We start from the raw sequence: 26,382 nt of genomic DNA, 5'->3' as shown, positions 1-26,382 counted from the left end.
GCAACTCAGGCATGTACCCTGACTGGGAATCGAACCTGCGACACTATAATTTTATACTTAAAAATAAAACTATATAGCCCTGGCTGGCGTAGCCCAGTGGATTGAGCGTGGGCTGTGAACCAAAGCATCGCAGGTTCAATTCCCAGGCAGGGCACATGCCTGGGTTGCAGGCCAGGTCCTCAGTGGGGGCCACATGAAACCACACATTGCAACCACACATTGATGTTTCTCTCTCTCTCTCTTTCTCCCTCCCTTTACCTCTATAAAAATAAATAAATAAAATCTAAGTAAATAAATAAAGCTATATAAAATAGAAACTACTGTGGTAAAATATCAGTCAGTAAAGCTAGGTAAAGTATATATGGAAATGCTGTGTACTATTCTTGCAATTTTTTGTAAGTTTGAGATTACTCCAAATTAAAAAAAATTTAAATCCTGAAAAAAAAATCACAGCCCTTATTAAAAATGTTTCAAATGCACTAAAAAATGTAAAACCTTAATGGCCCCAAATAGATTGGTAGCAAGCTTACAATATTTCTAAACCTCATAGTTAACATAACATACTATCTCAAACCCTCTACATACGTAGGATACATAATAGTTCTTGCAGGTTAAGATTTTGGTGGATCACCATATTTAGAAAACATTCGTAAAAGATCTATTTTAACTTTTATAATGAATAGTTATAAAAGCTGCTATCTGTGAAGCAGGTGACATACAAAGGAATCTCCCAATAGCTTGAGCTGTACATCAGGTTTTATATCCAGTGGGTGTTTCTTAATGTCTCGGTTCATTTCTACTGTTATCTCTGCTAAAGTCAATGACCTAAACTCTGCTCCAGATCACTGGGACTGGCAGCACGATGTGATCTGCTAGATATTATGATCAAATGGGAGCCCTGAAACTACTGAGCAATTCTCACCCACACCATTTCCAGCACTCTGAAAAGTCAATGAACTTTTATCTGAAGATTGGCCTGAGATCAATAACTGAGCATCAGTCCTTCCTCAGAAATAGATGATTTTCTGTATATATCAGAGATGTAAATACATGGCATAGTGTGGGGCACATTTATAAACCACATGTAAAAATTGTAGTTGAATGTAAAGATATCCAAGGCAAAAAGCAACCATAGATCAGATTAGGAATCCATTTTTCTCTGTCTGTCAGGTTGGAATTCTCTCTCTCTCCTCTCTCTCTATTTTCTGTAATGTTTGAAATTATTTCAAAATAAAAACATACAGAAAAATACCAAAAAATACGTTATGAGTTATCATATGGTTCTTCAACCCTCACTCTCTAGTTCTAGAACAAATTCAAGATGGCACAGTCTTCTTTCTAAGTTAGCACTCCTGGCAAATGCCTAGATCCATCCCAGTTTGCTGTTGCATGTTTTTGCAGCCTGCATCTCAACCCCTGAACCCACCTACCAGTGAGCATGACTCAGGGTAGAAAATCAGTCAGGACAAGTCAAATTGGTTAAGATCCTTGGGCTGTTTAAACTGTTAAGCAGGTGAGTAGCACCAACTGCCCATTTAAAAAAAACATACACTCTTTAGTTGAAGCTCATAAAATTAAAAAAATAAACATTTTTTGCTTCAAAAACAGAAGACTAGCTCTGGCTGGTGTGGCTCAGTGGATTGAGTGCCAGCCTGTGAACCAAAGGGTTGCTGGTTCAATTCCAAGTGAGGGCACATGCCTGGGTTGCAGGCCGGATCCCCAGTAGGGGGCACTTGAGAGGCAGTCACACATTGATGTTTCTCTCTCTTTCTTTTTCCCTCACTTCCCGTGTCTCTAAAAAGAAATAAATAAAATCTTAAAAAACAAAAACAGAAGATGAGTCTGAGGTTTTCTGTCTGCCTGTAAGTCCTGAGTGGCTGAGCACTCCGTGCCTTGCAATGACTATGGCCTTCCTGGTGTGGGGCACGTTGGCTCTCCCAGACTCCCGCTCTCTTACAAATTTCATTGTCATGATCTCCTTAAGTGTAGAATCAAGGTCAAGTAGCATATTGTTCCTCACCAACACAGTGATTAAAGCAGTATGTGGATGCACATTCAGCCCAAACTCTTTTATTTTCATGTTGATATCCTTCCTTGTGGCGTACATAGCTCAGTGCGCCATCATTACTGATATGAAAGCACACTTCCAGGCTCTCGAAATTATTGTAGATAATACATAACATTAACTAGACAGGAAACTTTATTTCATTGTATTTGGTTTCTAGAATATATCCAAAGTGGGAGAGTTAATATTTATATGACTTATTCTTAATATAGAATTTGGAAATGAAGCTATACAATCGTATATGTTTGGGAGTTTGGTGAAAAATATTTGGTGAATAATTTAGTGAAATCGGTAATCAGATCATTGAATCAGTAGAACTCGATGAATGTGTTTTGATCAGTATGATGCTTGAGGAAAAAGGCAAGATAACGAGGAAGAGGTAGTTTAGTTTCTATACTTTTTTAGTCAAAAAAGGGAAATGAGATCCTCGACCGTCTGCAGAGGCCCAGACGGGTTGATTCAGGCATCATGGGTGTCTAGTGTTGTTCTACAGAAGGAGCTGGAAGCTTTCAAAGCTCGAGTCAGGGAAACGGAGGAAGAAGCAGAAAAGCTAAAGGAGCTACAGAACGAGGTAGAGAAGCAGATGACTATGAGTCCACCTCCAGGCAATGCTGGCCCAGTGATCACATCCACTGAGGAGCAGACGGAAGCGGATGCCCCTTCCATCTGTGTTGGCAACGTGGACTACGGTGCAACGGCGGAAGAGCTGGAAGCACACTTTCATGGCTGTGGTTCAGTTAACCGAGTTACCATATTTTGTGACAAATTTAGTGGCCGTCCCAAAGGGTTTGCATATACAGAGTTCTCAAACAGTCAGTGAGGACTTCCCAGGCTTTAGATGAGTCCCTGTTTAGAGGAAGAGAGATCGAGGTGATCCCAAAACAAACCAACAGACCAGGCATCGGCCCAACAGACCAAGGTTTCCCACAAACCTGATACCGTGCTGGGACCACTAACTACAACAGTTCCCGATCTCATTTCCACAGTGGTTTTAAGAGCAAGCCCCAGGGTCGGGTTTACAGGGGCCGGGCCACAGTGATTTCATGGTATTCCCCTTACTAAAAAAAAAAAAAAAAAAAAAAAAGTGTGTATTAGGAGGAGAGAGGAAAATAAGAGGAAAAGAAGGAAAAAACAGAAAAACAGAAGATGACCTTGATGGGGGAGGGGGGAGATATACTGTGAGAATCCCATAACTAACTGCTGAGGAGAGACCTGCTTTAGGGAGTAGGGGAAGGCCCAGGGAGTGGCGCAGGGGCCTGCTCGTTCACTCTAGGGGTTCTCCATGGACTTCACTCAACTGTGCAAGTTGCTCCCCCTGTTTCCCTGTCCCACTTCACCCCTTTGGGGACTACTCAGGGGTAGGTGGGCATGGATGGTAGGAGGGTTTTTTTTTTTTTTTTTTTTTTACCCAGGGCTCTGGAAGGACACCAAACTGTTCTGCTTACCTTCCCTCCACCTTCTCCCCCGCTTTCGCAGTGCCCTCCTGTCCGCTCCTGTCCTGCTGGGTCAGCCAGCCACCCCAGCCCTCTTTTCGGGCTCCCTGTCCCTCCAGGTTGCCTGGTGATCTATTTTGTTTCCTTTTGTGTTTCTTTTTCTGTTTTGAGTGTCTTTCTTTGCAGGTTTCTGTAGCCGGAAGTTTCTGTAGCCGGAAGATCTCCGTTCTGCTCCCAGCAGGCTCCAGTGTAAATTCCCCTACCCCCTGGGGGAATGCACTACCTTGTTTTGGGGCATTTGGGGACATTTTTTGTTCTTCAGGTTTTTTTCTTTGCCTCCCCCCCCCCCCCCCCCCCGTTATTTGGAGGGAATGGGAAGAAGTGGGCACAGAGAGGTGGTAGGTAGATTTTGTTTATTTTTTTTTTAGCTAATTTCCAGCAGGTGAGAGTTGGGTTTTTTTTTTAATATGTGTCATGAATAAAGTGGTTTTTGAAAAAAAAAGTGAAATGAGACAAGAGCTGAGGTTTGACCCAGTGGAATGGAAGTCTAGGCTGAGAACAGATCACATAACCTTATGAGTGTACACTAAGACCTCTGTCCGTGCTAATTATATTATAGTGGGCAAAACCACATGAAAATAAAATAGGATGTATAAAAGAGCTAATGAGCAATTAACATAGAGACAGACTCATGGAGAACAAGATGACAGCTATTTGGGGGCGGTGTTCAGAGGGTGGAGGGATTGAGCAAAAAGGAAAAAGGACTCATGGACATGGACAACAGTGTGGGGATTTCAGAGGGGAGTATCAAGGGGTTAATGGTAATGGGAAAAATACAATAATTTTTTAAAAAAAAGAGCTAATGAGGCACTTCGGAGTTCTATTGGACATAACGTTTAGAAGGAGTTTCAGGAAAAGATAAAAAAATGAAACCATCAAGGGGAAGAGCATAGATCCTAGATAAAAGGGATACACTTGAGTTCCTGAGTATCTTGGCAAATGTACACAATTATCGCTTCTCCCACTGACATAGCTGCAACCTGTGAAGTCAGCTGAGGATCTGTGGATCCACATGGCCTCACCTGTCTTGCTGTCGGCGCACTGCATGGACAACACCTGGACATGGAGACCTCAGGGCTCTCTCTTCTCTCAGCTTTTTAGCATTGGTCTTGCTGTGAACCTGACAGGAGCCAGCTACTGTGGCTGCCTCTCCACCCCCAGAGGAGATAGGAGACGAAGGTGAAACAGATCAAACCTAAAGAAAAAAATGTTCTCCTGGAACATGGGTTTTCAATGATAAACAAACAAATCATTGAACACTTTTCCCTCATATATTCCAAGAGCTGACTCTCGCTTGGCATAAATAGTTGTGTCCAACTAAAGAGCTAAATATCTTTGAGAATACTTTCATTTGGAAATTTATGTACTATTTCCAAGAGTTTCATTTAATAAATAGTTTTGCCAATAATTTATTCCATTAGTGCTCCAAATCTAGTGTTTTTTAAAAAATTTTTATTGTTGACACTATTGCTGGTGTCCCAGTTCCCCCACACCTTTGCTGCCCCCCTCCCAGCCCCCACCCACTTCCCTCTGGCCCTCTCCACTCTGTTGTCTGTGTCTATGAGTTCTGCATACATGTTCTTTGGCCAATCCCTTCACCTTCTTCCATCCAGTTACCCACTCCCCCTTCCCCTCTGACAGCTGTCAGGTTGTTCCTTGTACTCATGCCTTGGTTTCTATTTTGTCCATTAGATGACTCATATAAGTGAGATCATATGGTATTTGTCTTTCTCTGACTGTCTGACTCTGATGTTTGTCATTAACTTTGTTAGGTGGATTTCTAAGCTTTTTGATGATGATGTAATTTACTCCTATTTTTGTTTCTCGGAATGTACCTTTAAATGATGTTTTTCTAGTTTTGGTCTTGTCTCCTATGTCTGTACCACGATCCATTAGTAATATTGGAAGTCACCATTTTACACTAATGCCATAAAAAATTCAATAGATTTTGACCAGCGAGGTCACTGCTTCTTCCCTGAAAACAAAGCAGCATTCTGATGAACTCATACCAGTAATTGACCAAGTTTCAAAATAGTCTATACACTGTGGTCCAGAGACAAATGGATTGCTGAGCTCCTGCCAAAGTGTTCAGATAGTCATACTTTTAGTCATAGGTTTTTATCCACTTGTGTACAGCATCTCTATTTCACACTTGTCCTGGAGACCTGTGGCAAGTGATCAGGAGATCCTTGTTTGTATCCACTTGTAGAAGTCTTAAGTTCCCTTATTAACCACAAAACATTTTTCTCCTCTCCAAAGAGGGGTGGGGAAGGGATAACATTTAACATTTGAAGAGAGCCGATTACTGTTCTTATTAAAGATCTCTGAACGTCTTTAGAAAAACAAATTCCATTTTATTGTAACAAGTAAAACATTTAATACTTGCAACCTAACTAGAAGAAATCTTTGTTTCAAAACGTTTGCCAAAACAGCCTGGCAGTTACTCACATGGTTAAACAGAGTTTTTATATGACCCAACGATTCCACGTCAGGCAGATGCCCAGGAAAAATATAGACATGCAAAAAGTTGCACACACAACTTCCATAGCAGCATTATTTATGTAGCAGCTACAGTTGGAAACAACCCAAATACATATCAACTGATGAAAGGATAAACAAAATATGTATGTTCACATAATGGAATATTATTCATTCATAAAAGCAAATGAAGTAACGCTACACGTTGCAACATGAATGAACTGTGAAAACACGCTAAGTGAAAGACACCAGTCACAAAAGACCACATATTGTATCATATGATACTGCTTATATAAAATGTCCAGAGTAGGGGCAAGTCCGTAGAGACGGAAAGTAAACAGCGGCTGCCTGGGAGCTGGGAATTCCCGTGAAGGGGCGTAGGAGTGGCTCCTCAAGGGCGTGGGGTTTCTTTTGTGGTGATGAAAATATTCTGAAATATGATGATTACACATCTCTGTGAATGTACCCTAAACCATTGAATTGTATACTTTAAATGGGTGGCTTTTACTGTATGTGAATTATATCCCAGTAAAACTGGTGTTTTTAAAAAATGTGCCAACCCTTTGTTTAGTATTGCAACTACAGAAGGGAGAGAGACCTGCTTACAAAACATAGCTCAAGTGGGTAATGGGTTTATGCTTGGATATCAATCCTGCCAGCTTTTACTGCCTTAAACAAGGTTTTCTGTGGGGTAAGAGTAACCGTCTCTTTCAAAGCAGGTACCTGATAGGATAGGGAAATCTCCCCTCTCCTAAAATCACCTCCACCAAATAAGGGAGGAGGTCAAATTTCGCTTGGATTACATCACAGACAAAAGGCTGACATCACCGAGGAAGGGACTGGAACCGGTGTGGCAGCATCCCAACGCTCTTCGTCATGGTTTTCCGTGGAGGAGTAGCTCTCAACCTTGGAATCACCCAGGAAGTTTGAGTCATACCAGTGCCTGGGTCCCACCGCCAGAGATTCCAGTTTACTTGGTTTGAGGTGTGTGGGGTTTGGAATTTTAAAAGCTCTCTTTGTGATTTTAATGTGCAAAGGTGAGAAGCACTGCCTTGGGGGGGGGGGAGTAGCAGCATAACTGACTAGTTTATTGGTCCCTAGGTGTTTTGAAATTTCCACTTGCTGCTCATTTTTAAAAGCTTAAAATTAGGCCTAGCCCAGACAAGTGATGTTGGTAAGTGCCTAGAACAGCCAAGTCATTCTTAGAGTGGTAGTATTTAGGTTACTATTTTTACGACTAATTTCGAGTTTCCAAGAACCATGTCTCAATGATTGATAGACAGGGTCTGGCCCAGATAGCGCCCTTTTTAATTTCAAAATGTTTTATTAAAAAATCATAAGCATGTAGTTCCGTAACATAACAATATCACACTCAAGCACACTCTATAACATTTTAGGTGAAATGTTCAAATTAAAACTATAAATTATTACACCCATATTATTACCCTACCAACCACACTCAAGCAGGCCTTACTTCTGCTGGACCCTGAGTCAGATGACTTGGGGACGAGGAACAACACTGCAGACACCATCAAAAATGCCAAGTTTAACAAAAGTAAATAATCGCTTAGAGCTAACTCAGAAACACTGTGGCTGAGATAAACTATATTTAATTGAATTGTATTACATATATTTAAGGTAATTTCATTGAACTTTAGCCAAAATAAGTTGTTCTTTAAGAACAACTTAACAGCCATATTTAAGACAGAAATAAGATGGGTAGATAAAAGACTGTGGTACATTTACAAAATGGAATACTACATAGCAGTGAAAAAGAAGGAATTCTTACTTTTTGTGACAGCATGGATGGAACTAGAGGCTATTATGTTAAATGAAATAAGCCATTCAGTGCAAGACAAATACCATATGATCTCACTTATAAGTGGAATCTAATGAACAAAATAAACTAACGAGTAAAATAGAACCGCAGGCATGGAAACATGGAACAGACTGACAGATGTAATAGGAGACTGGGGAGGTGGCGACTGGTCGAAAGAAGGTGAAGGGATTAGTCAAAGAACATGTATGAAGGACTCATGGACATGGACAATGGTGTGAGCATTGACTGTGGGAGTCGGGAGCTGGCTGGGTGGAGGAAAAAGTGGAAAAAGTAGGACAACTGTAATATAAACAATAAAATATTTAAATTTAAAAAATGAAAATGATAAAAAGAAAATAACAGTTTTTTTAAGAATCTTTTTTTAAGATTTTATTTATTTATTTTTTAGAAAGGGAACGGAGGGAGAGAGAGAGAGAGAGAGAGAGAGAGAGAGAGAGAGAGAGAGAGAGAGAGAGAGAGAGAGAGAGAAACATCAATGTGCAGTTGCTGGGGGCCATGGCCTGCAACCCAGGCATGTGCCCTGACTGGGAATTGAACCTGCGATGCTTTGGTTTGCAGCCTGCGCTCAATCCACTGAGCTATGCCAGCCAGGGCTAGAAAATAACAGTTCTTTAAAGACTGCAATGATTATCTTAAGACTGTAATCAGCTCTCTGAGATAGCCACAGTAAATCCTTTATTCAAGATTATGACTAAAATTGTTTATTGCTTTTCTGCAGGAACCTCCAAGGTGCCTGCGAATCACAGACCAATGCTCCTGGGTTCACAGCTTCAGAAACATTTTGAATGGTTCATTGTTTCCATCAACAGTAAGTGATGTTCAAAGCCACTCCTATACTGCCTCGTATAGCTCCTTTGACTTTTTAAAACTTGACTTTAAAAATTTTCATGAAAATTTCATATTTCATGTTCATGAATATTTCATTTTCATGTTCATATTTCTGTACACATATCATAATGCTATAAAGATTTTTTAATTGTATCTATAAATAATTTTAAAGGTCAGGTAGATCAATACCACTGATAGCAAACAACAGCCATCCTCAAGCCCTTTCTTTCCCTGTTCTTGCTTTCCACTCCCAGAACTAACCTCTTTAAACATTTCTAGCTGGTTTTTAGATATTTCCTACCATATTTATAAATGCCAATTTATGGGATTATTTCTTGATTTTTTCTAAATTAAACACTGTCTTTCAAAATGGAAGATGAGGATTTGTTTTTCTTACACGCCCATCTTCCTCTCCCCACCTCCACTCCCTCCCATCTCTTCTTCCTGATAAAAAAACATCAAAATTCGTGGTTGGCTCAATAGTTATGGTTTATTTTATTATGGACTATATAACTATTGTTTACTCCTGAGACACATAGAAACCATGATTATATCTCCTCTCTTGTGTAACTTACTGTTTATTCAACCTGTAAATATAAAATTACCTTGCCTGTTTATTGGATTGATTAATCTTTTATATACCTATCATTAAATCATCCTTAAAATCTTTGTGTCAGAATGATAAAACTCCTCCCAGTGGCTATGAACACATACTAGTTTATCAATATAAAGGTTTCCCTTTAATATCACCCCTTTCCTGGAGCCCTCTAACCTGTTCTAGTCGAGGGTGATGTCTTTCCAGGTTGGCTACACAGCTGTTGTGGGACTTCATTTCACCATAACTTATGAAAGTCCTTTCTGGTGTATGGATTCTATATTTTATTTCCCTTGGTTTATACCATATTTTTCCAATGGAGGCCTTGGGAAGCACATCCTCCATTGGAAAATACATTTTTAAGACCTGGCATTTCTGATTGTGTATTTATTCTCCTCATACTTGGGTGCTGCAGTTATAACATTCTACGTTGAAATCATTTTCATTTCCATTTTGGAAAGCATTGCTCAAAAGCCTCCTGGATTTTAATGTTTTTACTGAGGAACTTTAGAATGTTTTACTGAGAAACTTTATAATGTTTTATTTAGTTTAATTGTAGTGAAATTTCAGGTTAATGTGTCTTGATATAATTCTTCTTAGTTTATTTTGCTGGGCAGTCAGTAAACTCTTACGATCTGGAAATTGGTGTTAGTACAAGTTTTGTCTTATTTCTTTGAAAAATTTCTCTTTTTTTGTTTTCTCTTTCTGGAACTCCTATTAGATGTTAGAATTCCTGCACTAGTTATACTCACTAATTTTTATATCTTTTTCTCCCTATTTTTAATATCTTTAATTTTTGTTAACTTTCTAGAGAATTCTTCTATTTTATTTTCCAATCTGTCTATTAAATTAAAAATATGTTAGGCTGTCATATTTTTATTTCCAAGACTTTTTCTAATTCTATTAAATGTACATTTAAGAAATCTGTGTCATACATGTAATGCCTTCTGTTATCTCTCTAAAGGTTCTTACAAAATTTTCCCATTCTCTGCACATTCTCTTTACCCGAAATACCTTTGAGATCACTAGTGGGCAATCAGCCAAGAACCTGGATATTTGATAGGGACTTCAGCAAATGTGACGATCTGTAGGGTTTTTTCTCTTGACTTTGTCAGTTTTCTTTAAGTGTAATCCTACAATCTCCTGCCCAGGATGTGTTTTTGGGTGGAATTGTGTCCCCCCAAAAGATAGATGGAAGTCCTGACCTCCAGCACCTCAGAATGTGACCTTTTTCAGAAATAAGGTCATTGCAGATATAGTCCATTAAGATGAGGTCATAGTGGTGTATGGTGAGGCCTTACTCCAATATGATGGTGTCCTTATCAGAAGAAGAGACAGAGCGTCACACACACAGGGAAAGGATGACCATGTGAGGATGGACGCAGAGACTGAAGGGAAGCACCTACGCACCAAGGAACCCCTCAGGTTCCAAGAAGCTGAAAGAGGCAAGGGAGAATCCTAGCAGCTTTGGGAGAGCATGCCAACACCTTGATTTCAGACTTCTAGCCTCCTGAACTGTGGGATGATAAATGTCTGCTGTTAAATCCAGCTGTTTGCAGTACTTTGTTATAGCAGCCCTAGGGAATGAATACAGATGCATTTGCCTGGTTTTTAAGATTCCAGCAACCACCAGGAAAAGGATGTAAGAGGTTTTCCTCATTTAGTATTTAGACTTTTACTGATTCCCTCTTTTCTCATATAGCACTTCGCCTCTGCGCTCAGCTCTGTTGCAGATCCTGTTTGGGTCAATTTTCCACTGTCTAGACCTCCAGTATTGTGCAGCAGTGGAGGAAGGGCAGCCTTCTGGAGGAACAGGCTGGAGGAAGTGACCTCCTGTTCTGAACTGTTTTAATGGATCCTTGTACATATTATCACCCGATCCTCTCACCCTCTCATCCTACCTAGAGAAGTTCTTGGTCCTGAGTTCAAATCTTCTCTGCGGTTTTTATCCTTCATACTAGCTGGTTCTAACCTGCTCCCTCCATATTTGAAAAGTAGGTAGGCTTTCTACTTTTTCAGTGCTGTTAAGTCAGTTTTCACTCCTTCGTCTGCTTCTTCTTTTCTGTTAATATTTTGGCTTTTATTTTATTTGTTTTTTTTTATTGTTGTTCAAATACAGTTGTCTCCATTTCTCCCCCACCACTCCTCCCACCACCATTAGCTTTTATTTTTTACTCTTACGGGTCTATATCATTTTTTAAAAATCATCTGTGATTATTTTGGTGAGGATTCAGGAAGGAGCAGAGAAATGGATGTACTCAATCATGTATGGCTGAAAATCCAATCTATATAATGTTTTGGAAAATCCAGTTGTCAGCTCAGTAGGACTGCAAAAGAACTTGCTCAACTTGTTAAAGGCATCTACCAAAAACCTGCAGCCAATATAACATGCAATGGCAAAAGAGTGAATGCTTTCCCCTTAAGATCAGAAACAAAACAAGTGTGTTCACTCTCACCAGTTTTGCTCAACATTGTCCTGGAGATTCTAGCTAGTGCAATAAAGCAAATGGAAAGAATTACAAGGCACCCATATTAGGAGGAAGGAGTAAAACTGTATTTATTTGTAGGTAGTGTGATTGTCTACACAGAAAATCCAATAGAATGCACTAAAAAGCTTCTAGAAGTAATGAGTTAGTTTAGCAAGTTTGCAGCATACAAGATCAGTTTATAAAAGTCAATTTTATCTCCACATAGTAGCAAAGAACAATATTAAACTGAATTTTTAGGAAAACATTATAAATTACAATAGCATAAAAATAAAGCAGGACAATTCTGGCAAGGGATGTTAAAGATCTATACACTGAAAGCTACAAAATATTGCTGAGAGAAATTTTAAAGGCCCAAATAAAAGAGGCGATAAACCACGTTCATAAGTTGGAAGATTCAATGTTGTTTAGGTGCCAGCTCTCCTCAAATTGATCTACAAATTCAATACAATTCCAATCAAAATCCCAGTAGGCTTTTTGTGTAGGAATTGACAAGCTGATTCTGTAATGGAAAGGAAACTGCAAAGATCCTAAAATAGCTAAAACAACTTCTAGAGAAAAGAACAAAGTTAGAAGACTAATACCACCTAATTTCAAGACAAACAGAGCTATAAAAGTCAAGATCGTGTGCTATTGGCACAAAGAAAAACAGCAGTATAGGGAGAAGAGAGATAGAGGTACCCATGTACAGACAACTGATTTTTCTGAAATGTGTAAAGGCAATTCAGTAGTGAAAAGATAGTCTTCTCAACCAATGTTTCTTTATGAAATATTAAACATTCACATGCAAAAACAAACAAACAAAAACAAATTTCAATGACCATACAAAAAATGAACTCAAAACGGATCACAGAACTAAGTGTAAAACCTAAAACCATAAACTTTCTAGAAGAAAACATAGGAAAAAATCTTTGTAACTTTGTGTTAGGCAAAGATTTCTTAGATATAACACCAAAAAAATGCTCTATAAAAAACTTGATAAATTGAACTTAAAATTTAAAGTGTCTGCTCTTCAAAAGATACTATTAAGAGGATGAAAAGTCAAGCTACAGACATGGAGAAAATATTTGCAAAGTAGAAAGAATTTGGATAAAGGATTGTATCTAGAATATATTAAGGGCACTCTAAAATTAATAGCAGGGAAATAACACTTAACATATGAGCAAAATATTTGAAAAGACACTTCACCAAAGAAGATACATAGGTAAAAAGATATTCATCATCATTAGTCATTAGAGAAATACAAATTAAAATCAGAATGAGGTATTACCGCACACCCATTACAATGGATACGGTTAAAAAGACTGGCTGCCAACTATTGGCAAGGATGTGGAGAAACTGGGACTTACCTACACTGTTGGTGGGGATGTGAAATGAAATAACCACTGGGAAAGCCAACTTGGCAATATCTGTAAAAGGTAAGCATACACCTACCATGTGATTCTGCTATTCCAATGCTACGTATTTACTCAAAGGAAATGAAAGCATATCTCCATACAAAGACTTGTGTCCAAATATGCACAGAAACGTTATATAATTGTCCAAAACTGAAAATAGTGCAAATGTCCATCAATAAGTAATGGACAAACTGAGTGTTGTATATCCATACAATGAACTGATACTCAATAAAAGGAATTAACTATCGATACATTCTATAACATATCTCAAAATACTCATGCTGAGTGAAACAAGCCAGACATAAAGGACTACATACAGTATTATTTAACTTTCATAAAATTCTAGGGAATGCATACGGATGTGTATGACCAGAAAGCAGATCGGGGTTGCCTGGGAGTGGGTGTAGGGTTGGGTGGAGTTGGAGAGATTACAACAGGGCGCAGAGAAACTTTTGGGGATGATGGGTATGTTCACTTCCTAGACTGAGGTGGGGCAGGGGTGTGTGTATACACACACGTACACCCACATACTCTTGTAAAACATTGTACAGCAAGTTCTCACTCAATGTCTTCATTGATAGGTTCTGCAGTCTCAAGCAAAACAACGTATAGTATAATCAATTTTACTGTAGGTTAATGGATATAAATAAGCATTAAGTTCCTCCAGCTTCTCATCAATGCTATAATGAAACGACTTTGAATGAAATGACAATAGTTGAGGACCTGCTGTATTTTAAATGTGTACTTTATTGTATGCCAAGTACACCTCAGTAAAGCTGATTAAAAAATTCAACTCGAGTTATTTTGCTTGGGTTTCAGGATGGAGCACAGAAATAGATGTGGTTTATCTACTGTGTTTAACTGAAAATCCAATCACATAGCTTTTTACATCACAATAGCTGTTCTCATTCCAAAAACTTTACGAAAACTTTTGCTTGCTTTATTTCTCTTTATCACTAGTACTTCCATTAATGTATGCCTCTTCGTGTTCCCAACCCAACCGAGTTCTGGGTTGGGTCCTAGGGATGGGCCCCAATGCAATGAATTACCAAAGGTGGCTGGAATGTCATTGCCTGAGGGTTCCTTAGTTCAATCAGGTACAGATCTGTCCCTGAAGCAAGAGAACAGACTAACCAATCTTTCAGATTTTTTTCTTTTTCAATAAATTCACTAAGTGGTTATATGATAAGTGGTTGATATTAAAAATGAAAGAGGCAGAAATTAGATAGTGTGTCTTGGCATTTGCAATTTCATATATAGCCCTTCCTTCCTCTCTCCTTAGTCCAACCCTTATCCAAGTCTTAATAATAATATCTGAAAAAGACCTTGACTCCACAGGTTTCTAGGATGGGTGGAGTGAGTCTCAATGATGCATATATGTAAAGTATGCCCAGGACATGCAGGGGCACGCCAGAGGCACACCTATACCATGTTTGGTGGATCTAGATTGGAATGCCTTTCCTCAGAACTGCTTTAATCACGCATTACTTCTTTTAACAAAAGTAGCCTCTGGTTTTACCAGTTATGCTTTGCTCACAATCCCAGTAGGCAAATAATGTTTTTAATTTAAACTGTTTTTCTTCTCACGGTGAATGGGAGAGTCCCAAAGCAATCAGGAATTTTTCTTTAGTATAATTCAGAAACTGAAACTCCCAGATCTCAAAGGCCTTTAAAATAGCAGTCAGAAGGTTCCAGTCCAGAACAGCACCTTACAAGTGAGGTAAAGCAATTTATTTTATAATTTAATTGTTAAAGAAAAAGGGGAGATGAGCCCCTTGAGGGTAATGTCCTTGTTTTATTACCTCTGTATTCATATCGCCAAGCAAAATAGGTAGACATCTGTTGGACATTTAAAATTTGGGGTGTGATTTGTATTCTTTTCCTCCTACTCCAATATGAGGCCACGTCTTTCCTGGTGGGGGAGTCATTTCATGTCGATCTGGTGAGAGTCTCAATGCTCACTCGCAGGTGACCAGGCCTGGCCATTAGTTTCTGTGGAACAGTGATTGGTTTAGAAATAGGTACGTGAACTAAGCTGAGCCAATTACAGTTCTCCCCAGAGTTTTTCGCTTGTTTGTTGGAAAGACTTTTCTGAGATGTAGACATAGCCTGTGGTTGTAGGAGATATGATGAGGCCCTGAAGACTGTTTGAGTCCCCTAAATCCAGGTGTGATTGAAAGTAGCCACAATACTTTTCAGTTTGAGGTAAGCTGGGGTCAGTTTCTGTCATTTAAAATGAAAAGAATTCCAACTAATACAATCACAATGATTAATGATACCCTTTAAAATATATTTTGAAAATAAATATGAAGGTCAGCTGTCTTCCAACTCAAATGAAAATAAAATATGCTTTCAAGATTTCTTCTGCCTTTGGTTTTCAAAAGTTTGATTATGGCCCTGGCCAGTGTGGCTCAGTTGGTTGGAGCATCATCCCATGAACCAAAAGGTTGTGGGTTTGATACCCGGACAGGGCACATGCCTAAGTTGCAGGTTTGAACCCCAGTTGGGATGTATGGTGGGCAACCAATCAATGTTTCTCTCATATAGATGTCTCTCTCTCTCTCTCTCTTTCTCCAATTCTTTTTTAAAATTTTATTATGATGTGTCTTGGCATGTATTTTGTGAGGTTTATCCTGTTTGGGCTTCACTAGGTTTTTGAGGGTGGGTTAATGTCTTATGCCAAATCTCAGCCATTATTTTGTTGAAGACTTTTTTAGTCTCATTCCTTTTCTTCTTTCTGGAAAGACTTGCTTTGGTCCCACAGGTCCCTGAAGTTCTGTTCATTTTTTTTTTTTCAGTCTGTGTTCTCTTCAGAGTTCAAATTGGGTAAGTTTTATTGATCCAACTTTAGACTCACTGATTTATTCTTCTGTTCTCTTCACTCAGCTTTTGAGCTCTTTCAGTGAGTTTTTATATTTTATGGTGTTTTTCAGTTCTAAAATTTTCTTTTGACTCTTGTTGATAGTTTCTGTTTCTTTGCCAAAACTTTCTCTTTTCTCATTTGCTTAAAACATGTTAAATTTTTCTCTTTGAAGCATTCCTATAATGGCCTTTTTACAGTCCTTGTCAGAGAGTTCCAATGTCTGTGTCATCTGTTGCTCGTCTTTCTCATTCTAGTTGAGATTTTCCTGACTCTTGGGAAAATGACTTATTTTAAAATTAGTTCCAGACATTTTAGCTATTATGTTATGAGACTCTGGCTCATTTAAATCTTCAGTTTTAGCAAGTTTCCTCTGACATCACATCATTGGAGGAAGGGTGATGCTGCCCTGTCACTGCCACTTGGCAGTGGAAGTCCAAGGTCTTCATGTGGTCTCCCCTGGAGACTTTGGGGGTAGAGGGGCTTGTTGCTGCCTACTTAGGATGGAAGTCCTGGCTCCTCACTGGGCCTTCTCTGACATCACCCCAGTGTGGGGAAGGGCTGGGAGGAGGAATGCCTTATTCCAGCTGGGTGAGGGTGAAGTCTAGGTTCCCAGCTCGGACTCTGTTGACAGGGGTTGGAGTGGAGCCTCAGCTTTTCCTGTGTCATTTGGCTGCAATAGAGCTGTTATTGTCTAAAAATTGTCAGTCTTGCTAGACTTTCTTTCTTTCTTTCTTTCTTTCTTCTTTCTTTCTTTCTTTCTTTCTTTCTCTCTTCTCTTCTCTTCTCTTCTCTTCTCTTCTCTTCTCTCTTTCTCTCTCTCTCTCTCCCTCTCTTTCTCCTTTTTTTCTTTCCCTCTCTGTCTCTGTCTCTCTCACTTTTCTTTCTTCAGATCTATTGGCATTTCTGGGCTGTTAGCTTCTCCAGCACCCAGTTGAAAATTTGAGGGAAAAAGAAAACCCAGTGAACTTAAAACTCAATGCATGTCATTCCTTGGGTCTTGAGGTCCTTAGCCATTCTGTTTTCTTTGCTCTATATATGTGTGTGTGCGTGTGTGTATTATCATATATGTGTGTGTGTATATATATATATGTAATCTCCAGGGTTTTTATTTCTACTTAGTGGAAGGAAAAATTAGAAGTGTGTCTGTTCCACCTTGTCCACAGCCAGAAGCCTCCTTAGGTTACTTTTCATACCTCAAACAACTAGTTGGGAGTTATGTTGCTTGTATTTAAATCCCAACTGTGCCATCTTAGTTAATCCTTTAAGTCCCTGTTTTCCTCTGTCCACAATGGGGTTAAACTAGCATTTGACTCATAGAGTTGTAGTAAGGGTTAAGTATACACACACACACACAGGTTGAAATATATCTATATCTATATTTATGTTATATATATATATTATCTATATATCTATATATTATATGTATATATACATATATATCTCAGCCAATGCCAATGCCAGACACATAGTAAGTGCTCAATAAAGCACTGAGCTGTTATTATTTGCAGTAATATAAAATAGATGTCTGCTGGATAGATTATCCCAGCTCTTGGGTTAGCAAGCTGTAGCTTCTTCTTTCAAGATTATATCTTGTTATATTCCAGCAGAAGGTATCTCAAGTCCACTCTCGAACTGACCCACACTTGAATCCTGCCTCTCTGTTTCTTGAGACCTTCACCTTAAGGTCTCAATCCTCAAGTCCTAGCTGAAACTCTCCACTGTCTCAAATGCTCACAGAGGTCTCTCCTTACTTTACCCAAAGCATGCCATATATCAGGCTTACCAAAGGTTTAAACATAATATAGGAGTACTAACACAGAGAAAATGGAACTTTAAATCTGCATATCAATCAGTTTTCATATCAATCACCACTCCTAAATCAGCCATACTACAAAATCTTGGCCATTCTGTGTCAACTAAAGGCTGTTGAGAGTTTGTTCAAACCATACATCTCTTACAACCTGTAAAGCAAAAGACAACAAAAATCACAATGGTAATGTTTAAAACAATATTTTCTCTTGTCCCTATAACACTAGAAAGTGTTCCGATAGCACTTTGTACTCTACAACAAAGGAGTATTAAAATCATCTTTTAAAAATATGATCTTTTCTGTGTATTTTCTCTAAGAATGCAAACATCTTAAGGCATAATTAGTTAGATAGCTCCGATTTATATAACCCTATATATATCCTCCAAATCCCTCTTTTTATGTGTCCAAGAAATATTCACAAAATGTGACTTTAAAAAGTCAATAAATTTCAGAAACAGAAATAATGTACGTAACAGTAGTTTGGGGCAATATTACTTTGTACCTAGTGCAGTTAAATTAGAAATTAATAACAAAATGATAACAACAAATCAGAAACATTTTTTGAATCAAAGAAGAAATTGAGATTGAAATGTGAAACCACATAATAAAACATCTGAGATACATACAAAGCAGTGCTTGGTGGAAAATAAAGTCCTAATTATTGCATTAATTTCTTTTTTAAAAAAATAAGACTGACAGTAAAAGAATTAAGTGTTCAAATCAAGAAATTAAAGAAAACACAAGACAAAAGCACAGTGATATAAAATCAATGAATTAATAAAGCTAAAAGCAGAAATTAAAAACTTTGGAAAGAGGGACAGATTTGAGAAATTCTAAAGCAAATTTTCAAAAAAATAAAACAAGGTAAATGCATTATTAGTTGGTTTAATTAATAAAGTTTAAAAGAGTAAGATCATAAATACACAAAGTAAGAATTTATGCGAGGGAATTAAGTTTGGATACAAGAAAAACTAAAAGATTCAGGACAGACTACCATATATATCACTACAAATTAAATTTGGGACCATGCTTCAAATGAGGCATTACTAAAACTGATCAAAGTGGATAGAAAATATAGATAGATTGATTACCATACAAATACATGGCCAAATATTAAAGAGCTACTCCCCTAAAAGCACCTTAGCACAGACATTTTCACTGAAAATTTCTACCAGACCTTTAAGAAACAAAGTCTCTGTACTTCTGTTTTCTAAAGCATGGAGGGAAAAGACAGAATTAAAGAGTACATTAAAATAATAACACAACTTTACTAAGTGGTATTTGGGTGCTGGCAATCCTTCAAGAATGCCAGTATTGTTCAGTAATTCACATTTACTAGAGAAAAGGTGAGATAATCATATGACCATCTCCTCAAGTGCTGAAAGATTTTGATAAAAGCCAACATCCATTTTGTATAATAGTTATTAATAAAATAGGAATAATAAGATGGGTTATTCAATACAATTTATGGAGATTACTGGCTAGTCATCTGTAAAAACAGAGAACTGGATTACTGTTTCTTACTTTATACCAAAACAAATTACAGATGCATAGATGCATTAGATTAACTGTAAAAAAGAAAAGATACATTTATACAAGTACTAGAAGAAAATGTGTGAGATTTTCCAAAATAATCTTGAACCAGAGAAGAACTTGCTCTGATATCACAGAAAAATCAAGAAACTGTAAAACAACCGGTGTATATATTCACACAACCTAAAAACAAGAAAGAATTCTTCTTTTTTTTAGATTTTATTTATTTATTTTTAGAGAGGGAAGGGAGGGGGAAAGAGAGAGAGAGAGAGAGAAACATCAATGTGCAGTTGCTGGGGGCCATGGCCTGCAACCCAGGCATATGCCCTGACTGGGAATCGAACCTGCAATGCTTTGGTTAGCAGCCCGCGCTCAATCCACTGAGCTACGCCAGCCAGGACTAAGAAAGAATTCTTCATAGCCTGAAACTCCATGAACAAAAGGACAAATGACAAACTTGAAAACATATTTACATATATCACTGAGAGTTAATTTTCTTAATGTTTAGAGTCCCTACAAATTCATAATAAACAGCCAATAACCAATGTAAAAATGGCAAAGAACATAAATAGTGCACAGAAAATACAAATGGCTTTTAAACATATATTAATAAATACATGCATAATCTCATTCATTATGAGACACTTTTTTTTGCAAGTCAGATTGGCTACACACCATGTTGGTGAGTTTGGGAGAAGTAGCCATTACCATATCTTTTCAGTGGTAGTGAAAGTTGATTTAACTTCTGTGGGAAGCATATGAGCAATATCTGCCCAAAATATGAATGCATGTAATCTTTGAGCCAGAAATTCTATTAATAGGAATTTATCCTACAAAGATATTCATAATTTATAATATTTCATACAAACAAGGATTCACTATAGTATTGCTGTGTATGTTAATTTAATAGTTAAACATTGGAAACAAACAAATGGCCGTAATTAGGGGACCAATTTTCTGATTCCAGTAGCTACAACAGAACACTCAACAGATTTCACAGAAGAAACAGCACTGTATACACTGGTGAGGAGCCATCTCCAAGATACATTATCAAACAAAAGGCAAAAGGCAAAATAGTGATAGTGTGTGATACCATGTATTTTTATAAGACAAAAATAAACCCACTGAAACACTTATTTAATATAGCTATTTTTATATTTACATATCATATATGTTCCTTGATTTCTGTAATTTTACCCAAGACACTGGCGACCTTGTTCACTTCTCATGAGTGAACTGGGTACCTGAAGGAAAGACGCAGGAAGGAAGCTTACTTTTCACTCTGTGATTTTGTCTTAATGTCCAACAGGGATTCTTGAGAGTGTGCTTTCAGGAAAAGGGGGAATGAGGTAAGAATGATAGGGCAGGGATTGAAAGCTTAGCAAGAACACACCTTGGCTGGAGTCAAGCTTGATACCTTGAAGAGCTCTGCAGTGTGGATTGTGCCACAGAGCCGGTCCTTCCAGGAGACTTAGGGTCCAGGCTTCAGTATCCTTTTCAGTCCAGCAATTGGCTGTGAGCCACCCTCAGGAGGAGAGGAAAAGCTTCTCAGGAGAGGTGGCTCCTATTGGCCAAAAGCAAATCTCTAGAAAAGGGGTCAGCTCTGAGTAGTTAATAGTCGATCTTTATAGGTCCTGAGAAACCAGATTAGAAAAAGGGATCTGGGCCCATTAGCTGTCCACTACAACCTCCTTGTACTTCTTGAAATCTGAAGGGGATGTATTTACCTCCTTTAAAAAATACACACACCCTGGCTGGTGTAGCTCAGTGGATTGAGCTCAGGCTGCGAACCGAAGTGTTGCAGGTTCGATTCCCAGTCAGGGCACATGCCTGGGTTGCAGGCCACGGCCCCCAGCACCCACACATTGATGTTTCTCTCTCTCGCTCTATCTCCCTTCCTTCCCTCTCTAAAAATAAATTAAATCTTTTAAAAAATTTTAAAAAATACACACACATAACAGTGTTAAAGAAGGGTCTCTTTTTGTGGCTTGTCTAGATTCTAAATTCAGCATGAATGCCAGAATTTAAACAGAAAGTTAGCCTTAGAAATCCTTCACAAGACTCCAACTTGGGACCACATGTTAGTCAATTTTTCCACCACTATTGGAACAAATTGTGTTTTTTTGGACGAGCACCACATGAAATTGTTGGCTTGCATGTAGGTGACCTTCTGCTTGAAAAACCCACAACTTGAAACACTGGACTCATATTCATTGATGAGAGTCTCTAAGATACAAAGAGGAACCGAAGAACAGTGGATTTTTGTCTCCCATCCCAGGCTTTCCCAGGACGGAATAGTAGGAGAACCAAGCATACTGCTTTGCCTCTTTTATTTTTTCCATACCAAATGTAGTTATGAATGCAGCATATGTTGTACAGAAAAAAATTATCCAGAAATTGGACAAAAGGCAAGAAGCTGATTGAGTGACCTTTTAATATCAGAGGAGAGCATTTTCTGATGGACACATTTGAGGGTCATTATCTCTCAGGAAATGTAACTTGTTTGGCTAGCAATTGTTTAGGGCCCAGACGGCTCACAATTCTCTAAAGTTAGATGTTGGCTTATCAGTACCCACCCCCGCCTCTGATGTAAACCAGTTCCATATCTAGCTCAACAATCTGATTTCAGCATTCCTTTTCCCACTGACATTTACATCACGGTTCCTTATTTCCTCATCCAACTATTTTCCCTGTCTCCTGGTTCCTTCATTGATGCATTAAAACTCTGACATGCTCATGTTTTATTTGAGAATCATGCTTTGTAAATAATTTGAGAAAATATGCTTTTTCAGCAGAAATGAACAGTACAAATTTATGTGGTTAAATACACATGCAGTGTAGCTTGCTATAAAATAATACATTAGATGACAGTAAATCCCAGTGGAATAAAATACAACCAGATTCACTGTACATCCATTATCTTTTCTCTTGAGGGCAGAGTTGTATGTATCCTGTTTAAATCTGAGCTGGCTGCTGAAATACATAGGTAGTGCTTTGAAAAATGGCTTCATCAGTAAAGAGAATAAAAATAAACATTAGTCATATATTTTTCCTGGAGCATTTCTCCCCAAAATCCCTTTGGCAGAGCCCTTGGGGCTAAGATTGCCAAATTAAGCAAGTAAAAATACAGACTATCTAGTTAAATTTGAACTTCAGATAAAAATTTTTTTCTAGTGTAAGTAGATCTTAAATGCTGCAAGTATTTTATTTAAAAGCCTACCTGAGCATCCCAAAGTTGCGCTGGGGTTGCAGGAGGCAGGTGGGGGAAGCACGGTGGTTTCCAGCAGTGCCAGAATTGCACAGAATTGCAGGCTCGAGTCTGAGTCCAGTGCTGGGGAATACCAAAGGCCAAACCCAGGAAGTGGAATCTTGTTATCAGTTCCAAGGAGTGAAAGTTAAAGCCTCTGAGCCAGGAGCCAAGAGGCGCTGTCATAGGGCAAACAGCTCCAGCCGGGAGCCTGGCCAGTGAAGGGAATGCACGGAGCTGCTCTGAAGGTTCAAGTGTTCAGGCAGATTTTTACTGCCCGTTCAGATGAATGAGTTGACCAGATATATTTAAAAATTCAAAGAGGACATTTTTAAAAATTGTGGTGAATTATACATGACATAAAATGTATGGTTTTAACCACGTTCAAGGGTATCACTCAGTGGCATTATGTACATTCACAATGTTGTGAAACTATCTTCTAGAACTTTTTCATCTTCCCAGATGCAAACTACCTACTCATTAAACAATAACTCCCCAGTCCCTGGTTACCCCATTACACTTTGTGTCTTTATGAACTTGCCTATTCTAGGTCACACACCGAAGTGCTGTGGAGGGGAAAGCTCACAGGCAAGTCCCTCTAAAGAGTCCCTTTACCACGAGGCTGAGACTTTCGGAGAGAAGTGTCCCCTCACCCTCTGTACCTCTGCAGAAGTCCTTTCTTCCAGAGGGTTCCCAGTGTTTTACACATGTGAATTCGCCAGCCTCATCATTACTTCTCTCCACAGAGATGGTTCATTTAAGTCACACACACATTGACCAGAACGGCCTACTTTACAAATGGTACCCGAGAGGTCCTTTGTGTAGCCTGGAAACGGGTGTTCAGAGTGTAAAATGATGTGGCAGCCGCATTGCAGATCCAAATTCATCGCATCTTTTGGCAAGCACCACCGGAGGGAGGGACCAATCATCTTCTTGAATCTTCACAGCAAGACTCCTTACCTTTGGGCTTTCCTCAGCCTCACCACGCACCCACATACCTGGAGACCCACATTTCAGCTCTCCTCTTTTCTGTCTTGTCCGGTCCAAAAGCGAAGTGAAGACAGAGCATGAGTTTTTTAAAGATATTTTTCATGAATCACTTTGATTTAATAAGTACTTGGCCATATAGTCTTTTGTTACCCTACACTCTTCTTCTTTACTGATAAGAAATGGTGTTTGACTGGAATTTAATGTTACTGTGCTAATTACATTTATTTTATGCCTTCCTTTTCTTCATGGTAAATCATATTCATTTTCCAGGTAGGGTTGGGATATAGAATTTCATTTCAATTAATCTTTGAAAGATAAGATTTGAAATATATATGATAAAGATCATACACAGATTTTGGCCAAAAAAAGCATGAAGTTGACATACAAATGACTGGAGTTTGGAAATTCAATCAGATGATTCCCATAATTTGGGAAAATAAGTATGTGATGTGTATATATTCTATTTATTTTTATAATCTTTTTTCTCATGATAAAGACAATACATGCTTATTGTTGGAATATGATCCTGGAAAATTCATAGCAGCAAAAATATAGTTAAAAAGTAAAAACAAAGCAGCATAGAATTTCACAAGCCAGGGAAGGATTAATGTGAGTTTTTTAATTCACTTCTTTCAGAAATATAATAACTTTGCAACCCAGGCATGTGCCCTGACTGGGAATCGAACCTGCGATGACTGGTTTGCAGCCTGCGCTCAATCCACTGAGCTACGCCAGCCAGGGCATAACCTTTATTTTTTAAATATTAATGCATAAGTCTGAATTTACATAAATAAAAGCGATATGGTTTTGTTTATTAAAAATTAACAATAGAATGACTTTAAGTATCAAAACTTCCCTTGTGTACTTATTTTAATTAACTCGGAATTTATATACATGTAATATTTAACTCCATACTTATCCAATAATTTAAGACACATCTTTACTGAATAAAATTTCATACAATTTCAATCAGTTATAATGAAATGAGTGAAGTTTCCTTTTGGAAATTGTGCATTTAAACCGCTGCTTTTCTTATTTGCCAGAGACACACATTTCCCAGCTCTTTGCACACTTACCTTTCTACTGTGGAAGAATAAAAACATAGCAGATTGAGCTGTGTTCTAATTTTCTTTTCTTTTTTTTTAAGATTTTATTTACTCACTTTCAGAGAGATGGGAAGGGACAGAGAAAGAGAGAGAGGGAAATAAAAATGTGTGGTTGCCTCTCACACGCCCCTAGCCAGGGGAACTGGCCCACAACCCAGGCATGTGCCCTAGACTGGGAATCAAACCAGTGACCCTTTGGTTCACAGCCTGCACTCAATCCACTGAGCCACACCAGCCAGGCAGAATTTCATTCTTTTTAAGGCTGAATAACATTCCATTGTATACATATACCACATTTGGTTCATCTATAAAGAGGACATTTTGTGGATACTTATTTTTTAGCTTGTCTATGAAATAGTTATTTATTGCTATAGAAAAAGAACTTTGTAATGAAGTGTATTAAAATAACAACCTTTTTAAAAAATTACTCTTGAGTCTTTGGCTATACTTGACCATTCTGCTGATTTGGAACAGGCTTCAGTGACCTCAGCTGTGCTGGCTATGATATCTGTGGTACTTTCTTGGTTGGCTGGGAGCCGGCTGGTCTGGGACAACCTCAGCTGGGGTTATTTGTCTCTGCTCCATGTGGTCACTTGTTTTCCAGATGGCTCAGCCTGAGCTTGTTTACATGGTAGTAAAATGAGAGGTGTGCAAGGCATCTTTAAGTCTAGGCTTGGAACGAGCACAGTGTCACTCTTGCCTCATTGTTTTTGGTCAAAGTGAGTCACAAGGCCAGCTTCAATTCAAAGGATGGGATATAGACTCCACTAGTTCATGGGCAGAGCTCAGAAGCCATAGCATCTCTGCATAGATATGGAGAAGAGAATAATTATGCAAACAGTCTACCCCAACCTGCTAAGCTAGAATAAAATTCGTCCAAAAGCTTGTTTTTGTAGTATCCTTCCCAAATTGTTCAACAGATTCAATGTAACCCCTATTAAAATTCTAAAGGTGTTTTTTTTTAAAGAAATAGAAAAGCCGGTTTTAAAATTCATATGAAATTTCAAGGGACCCAGAATGACAGATCTTGACAAAGAAGAACAAAGTTCCAGAACTCAACACTTCACAATTTAAAAACTTACTACAAAGCAACAGGAATCAAGCCAGTATGGTCTTGGCATAAGGACAAAAATATAGAACAATGGGATAGGATTGAAACTCCTTTACATCTATGGTCACTCAAAATTTAGCAAGAATGCCCAGACCATTTATTTAATGGGGAGACAATTAAATGGTCTGGTGCTGGGACAGCTGGACATCTGCAGGCGGAAGAATAAAGTTGGACGCCTACCTCACATCATATACAAAAATGATCTCAGAATAGATCAAAGCCCTCGATGTAAGAGCTGAAACTATAACATTCTTACAAGAAAACACAGTAGTACATTTCCATGACCTCAGAGTTCACGGTGGATTCTTACATACAACACTAAAAGCATGAGCAACAAAAGAAAACAATAAGTTGGATTTTATCAAAAGTAAGCCCCCCCATGTCATGTTTCAAAAAGGACACTATGAAAGTGACAGGGTAACCCCTGGAGTGGGAGAATACATTTTCAAATCATATATCTGATTAGGGACTAATACCTTGAACATACAAAGAACTCTTAACACAATGTAAAGACATATTCTCTAATTAAAACACAGATAA

General features: G+C 38.3%; 1 protein-coding gene across 1 annotated transcript; it reads left to right on the top strand.

Annotated features, from left to right (window-relative positions):
• The first annotated feature begins 2,483 nt into the window (after window positions 1–2,483).
• LOC114501890 (polyadenylate-binding protein 2-like) lies at window positions 2,484–2,924 on the top strand. Its single transcript, XM_036031510.1, has one exon. It carries the CDS (start codon window positions 2,484–2,486, stop codon window positions 2,883–2,885), a length of 402 nt encoding a protein of 133 aa, XP_035887403.1. The 3' UTR covers window positions 2,886–2,924.
• The last annotated feature ends 23,458 nt before the right edge of the window (window positions 2,925–26,382 follow it).

Source organism: Phyllostomus discolor, chromosome 7 (assembly GCF_004126475.2).
Source record: "Phyllostomus discolor isolate MPI-MPIP mPhyDis1 chromosome 7, mPhyDis1.pri.v3, whole genome shotgun sequence".
Lineage (NCBI taxonomy): Eukaryota > Metazoa > Chordata > Mammalia > Chiroptera > Phyllostomidae > Phyllostomus > Phyllostomus discolor.
This window is presented reverse-complemented; position numbering and strand designations above follow the sequence as displayed.

Coding starts and splice junctions, on each gene's coding strand:
- LOC114501890 (XM_036031510.1), top strand. CDS start 2,484: ATGAGATCCTCGACCGTCTGCAGAGGCCCAGACGGGTTGATTCAGGCA.